Source organism: Lampris incognitus, chromosome 10 (genome assembly GCF_029633865.1).
Source record: "Lampris incognitus isolate fLamInc1 chromosome 10, fLamInc1.hap2, whole genome shotgun sequence".
NCBI classification, from domain to species: Eukaryota; Metazoa; Chordata; class Actinopteri; order Lampriformes; family Lampridae; genus Lampris; species Lampris incognitus.
Window position 1 is genome coordinate 6,815,562 of NC_079220.1, and position 5,015 is coordinate 6,820,576.

Below are 5,015 nucleotides of genomic sequence, written 5' to 3' on the forward strand. Positions count from 1 at the left end.
AGCTAAGTATGTACAAGAGTTACAAACGACCGACAAGCTGTGACTCACTTGAAACGCCCGTCCTCACATTCTCACTGTAAGACACTGTAGGTGTGGGCAGACGTGGGTTTCTCAGTATTGAATACATCTTTGCTTTCGCCGGTCTTCCCGAGCAGAGACAGTACTGACCGTTTAGACGTTTATACCCCCATCTGCCATGTTGTGTCGATGTAGTGTGTGTGTCTCCTTATAGAATCCCAAATGGAAAGAAGGAAGGACGGGATTCATCCAAAATATGAGCATGAGGGTTGCTGACGCCGTTATGTGCCGTAGGGCTGTTCTTCTGATGTAAGGCCGGATATGGCTGGGTGAGTGTGTGTGTTGGTCGGGTTTGATGGCACGGTGTCGTAACCCAGCTTCCTCATGTCCTTGGTCACGATGTTGAAGGAGAGCGTGACGAACCCTTGGGAGTGCACGCGGGTCACTGAAAACACAAAAGATGTGTGAAACTCTACAGGTAATTCATTTTAATTATTTGTCCTGGGGAAAATGTTTCTTTCTTATTCCTGCAATACCCAACTTCACTCTCACTCCATTACAGACTTAAACCTGGAAGATGTCAAGTGTGATTACAGCCTCCAGATGATTTTTAGGGCCAAGCTCCTCATTTGAGTGTGCTGAAGTGAGGGTGTCCAATTCACTTTTCTCGCTTGCATTTTCCCCACAGTGCAGTTTACCACCTGACAACAGTCCTGTCAAGCTCAGTTTACTATTCTGGGCTACTGTTGCTGCCATCAAGTCTTGATAATGAAGAGATCTCAGGTTTTCTGTTGCAACAAGCAGTAAACTGGTGGCTAACAGATGAAAATATTGTGCACAATTGCAAAGATGTTTTTATTCGACAGAAAGCTGGTCCATGATTTTTGATGAGGCTCGAGTGTGAGATTGTCCAACAACATGCTGGGAAGTTTAGTGGATCTACCACATTCTGTCTGTGCACCTTAACAGCTGGGAACTACTGCATTTCACAGACAGATAAGCCCTAACTATCAAACACACACAAGAAACAAACCTTCTCTCCCTTCGCCCTGGGCCACCACTTTGGGGTCTGTGTACTCTGGCCGCCGTCCCAGCAACCAGCTGAGTAAGAGATGGGAGACAAACAAGAACCGAACATCTGATATTGTCAGAACAAAGATATTATACCAAGTGCACTCCACCTTTAAATACACTTTAAATCCATCTATCTACTGTAGCATTGGTTGGTAATATCAATGTTGTCATCTTGGTGCGTTTTCTGTGTGAGCCATTTTGCCTTTACCTTGTGACTCAGCTTGTTGGTGTAAAACTATAGCTTGATTATTAGCCTCATTAGCATTAGCTGCTTTCTGCATATATCTGGATTCATAGCTACACCGCTGGCCAGAGGGATTGTTGAGGAGTTCGAGATAATGGTATATTGTGTCTCTCCTTTTCCGCATACTTATTCAGCGCTCAAGAACATTCTCGCTGCTAAGTCATCTGCATAGGCACAGAGAAAGTTAAGGTGAATGTATGATGGTGTCAGTGAGCGGCTACATCCCGAGCCATTCCTCTTTTCAGCTTCAGAATAGGTGTGGCTACCCAGCCAGAGCACTGAGGTTGCAGATAGAAACCCCATACATCCCCGGCCTTCAAAGACTGACCTGGTGAATTTTTGAAGTCTTGATGTGGACTCTGGAACAAACATGGGGATGGTTCTCGTGTGCCTGGAAGGGAGTGGGGGGGGGGGGACAACACCATTTCAGCCTATGGCTCTTCAGTCATGTAATAGGTTGAGGAGAAAAGCGACCCTGTGTGTAGTAGTTACACCAGAGCTAGGGCTTTCATTCCTGTTAGGACTATGTCTGATGACATTGCATATGCTTCTCGTGCATCCTCCAAAAACCACATTGAAAACACTGTGTATATGAAAGAATACCAGATTGACTCCTTTTTGAGAGGTTAAGGAGGAAGAGATGCAGGAATAAAGATGGCCGGCGGATTAACAGTAAACATGAAGTGGGAAATGATGGGGGAAAGTACGGTAGAGACTGTCAACATATTTCCTGCCAACACACTGAAAAATGGAGAAGCCACATCCTTTTAATTGCCTACAGGCATTAAGCAAGACTGGTTGCATTGCTTATGAGGTACCTGTGTCTCATATAAGAAATGTGTACATTTCTTAGAATCAGAATCTTTATTTGGCCATATATGCTAACACATACATGGAATTTGACTCGAGTTTAGTGGCTCTGTGTACTTGCATAGAATAACACAATCTTCAGGAATATATACAAGGAATGACTGTATACAAGTGAAACAGGAAGGCAATAGTGTAAGGGTGCAGAGTGCAACGATATAAATAAGTTGGTATAAACACACTAGTGCATGTGTATTTACACCAACTATGTGCCTCTGAGAGGGAAGGGAAACTTGGAGAGGCTACAGAAGGGGGAGAGAAAGTATGGACGAGTCGACGGAGGAGTGGAAGAGGGTTGTACTGACTGTCCGGGTGTGAAAGGGATGTGTGTGGCTCCATAACCCCGGACCACATCGTTGCCAAATATGTCAGGACCATACACGCTCACCACGATCTGAGGCCCTGTAACATACAGAGGGGAAAATATAATGTGCTATTCTTTACGTAATTTCACATATTACACATGGAAGAAATACGATAAATACTGAACGGTTTCAGTCATAACAGTATATCATTTGTTATGTCATTCGGAAAATGGGTCAGCTCTATCGAGAGTTACTCTTTCCAAGCCTGTGTGTTTGTGTGTTCTGAGTAGGGCTTCGGAAAGTGTGTGCGTACTCATGTCTGTCTGTCTTGTTAAATAGGAAGACAGAGGGGATAACAAGAACTAATGCTCCTTTTCCACTACATGGTACCGGCTCAACTTCTTCGTTTTCCATTACTGGAAAGTACCGGCATTTTGGTAACCGTCACCACTTCTCGGGTACCACCTTTGTCGAGGCTTCCAAAAAAACCGGAGCAGGTACCAAAATCAACGCAGACCAGCTACACTGAGGCGGTTCTGTTACGGTGATGGAAAACGACACTGCGAGTCTGGCTGAGCCGGTACCATGTAGTGGAAAAGGGGCACAAGTGGTGTGTCTGAAAGGATGAAGGTCAAGGTCATCTTTATTACCCCCGAGAGGGCAATCTGTTACACAGCCAGCAACAAATACAATCAATATCAACACACAAAGAAACAGAATTACACACTATTCAAAAGACTAACAGCAGCAGGGACACATTCTTAAATTGACTGGTCCTGCCTCTTGGCAGATCATATCTGTGACCAGATGCAAAACAAGCTGAACTCAGGATGGAACAGCATGCGTTATCAAAACACTTCCGGGTTGCTCACATCCAAACGGGTTGGTGCTCTTGAAGGTTATCTCCAGCGGGAAGTTCCACACTAGTCTATGAGAAGACGCTCTGCCTTTGGAGGTGATCTGGGAGATGCCTTCCTCTAAACCCTGCGGGGAGACACAGAGGGCTCACAAGGACCACAGGCAAGTTTGTTCCTTGGCATCCCAACAAATCACTGAAAAGAGCGGTTCAATGTGTCGTGGTCGTAGCTCTCTCGGTGGCTTGCTATCCCACCTAGGGGTCCAACGTGTGCGACATGGTTTCTCATAATAACCCACAACGCCCAAACCTACTCACCGACGTCGGAGCCCAGTCGTGGCCGTAGACGTAGCAGTACTTACAGTACAGGTCGTCGTATTGCGGAAACTGCAACACAGAATCGGAGGACAACCTAAAGTCACTTTTACCGCCACTTAACGTACAGCAAGTTCACAAGCAACGTTTCTATTAAACAAAAACAACCACAGGACCGCAGCGGTAACGTCATCTGGTGGGAGGTTGTAACGCAAAATAAGCTAGCTAGCTAGCTAGCGAGGCTAACCGTTAGCCGCCGGACCCGTAAACTCACGTTCGCTCCCTCGATTTGCCCGCTGATCATGAGCAGAAACACCGACGGGTTGTTTGTGGCCATCACCGCGTCATGGGGGGGAACCTAAAGCTGCTACCGGCGCCCCAAAAGCGGATCCGAGGGTCGAGCTTCCCGCAGTCGGCGAGCGTATAAAAAGGGGGGGGGGCTAACCGTGCTAAAGCCGATGCGTTGCCAGGGCGACGCTTGCCATTTCCTGCGGCGCCGGGCAAAGCGCGAACGTAACCGGAAGTTTGCGACGCGCGGAGGACGTTTCCCCCTTTTAGCCACACGGTGGCAGTGTTGGCGTTTAGATTGCGGGCGGACGGGGATTAGTAAAGCGGATCTTAATCTTGGTTTTGGCGTCAATTAATCTGATGGCGATGTTTTCAACCTCTTTTTTGGGGGGTTTAGAAAAGGTGGGGTGCAATAATAAAGAACGGGGATACAATTAGAAGAGGAAACGAGGGAGCCCTGACAAAAAATAGTACACTTGAGGTTAATTTAGTTAAGTGAATTGAAGTAAACTTCCAGTAGAGTTCACGTATATGTACTAGTAGTATACTTGTGAGTACGCTTTTGCTTAGTATATCTCTGAGAAGTACTTCAGTAAACTGGAAGTATACTCGCTGATTTTTAGGTTAAAACGAGTATATGAATAGTGCACATGAAGAAACTACTTGTTTGTGAGGGTGCGCTTTGTGTTTGGGTTTAGGAGGGATGAAACGTGACTGTGCACGATCCATTTCCATCCTCTTTGTCCTGCACAACCCAGATAACCCCCCCCCACTCACCCCCCCCCCACTCACCCCCCTCTCTCTCTCTCGCTCTCTCTCGCTCTCTCGCTCTCTCTCACACACTCTCTCTCTTGCTCTCTCTCTCTCTCTCTCTCTCTCTCTCTCTCTCTCTCTCTCTCTCTCTCTCTCTCTCTCGCTGTCGCTCGCTCTCTCTCGCTCTCGCTCTCTCTCTCGCTCTCTCTCTCTCGCTCTCTCTCTCTCTCTCTCGCTCTCTCTCTCTCGCTCTCTCGCTCGCTCTCTCTTGTTCTCGCTCTCTCTCTGTCTCTCT

The 5,015-nt window shown here is 46.9% G+C and overlaps 1 protein-coding gene across 2 annotated transcripts in view; it reads right to left on the bottom strand.

Annotated features, from left to right (window-relative positions):
- b9d1 (B9 protein domain 1) overlaps window positions 1–4,110 on the bottom strand; it is a 7,401-nt gene extending 3,291 nt beyond the window's left edge. Inside the window, exons 1-7 of one of the 2 annotated variants that reach the window (XM_056287825.1) lie at window positions 3,927–4,110; window positions 3,683–3,751; window positions 3,381–3,492; window positions 2,509–2,605; window positions 1,665–1,727; window positions 1,052–1,119; window positions 1–463 (exon numbers count right to left, since the gene is read on the bottom strand). The exon at window positions 1–463 is cut by the window's left edge and continues 3,291 nt beyond it. In XM_056287825.1, coding sequence (XP_056143800.1) covers window positions 300–463; window positions 1,052–1,119; window positions 1,665–1,727; window positions 2,509–2,605; window positions 3,381–3,492; window positions 3,683–3,751; window positions 3,927–4,016 — 663 coding nt within the window. In that variant the 5' untranslated portion in view covers window positions 4,017–4,110 and the 3' untranslated portion in view covers window positions 1–299. The remainder of the gene's footprint in view (window positions 464–1,051; window positions 1,120–1,664; window positions 1,728–2,508; window positions 2,606–3,380; window positions 3,493–3,682; window positions 3,752–3,926) is intronic. The other variant, XM_056287826.1, reaches the window with a different exon arrangement.
- Window positions 4,111–5,015: the final 905 nt, after the last annotated feature.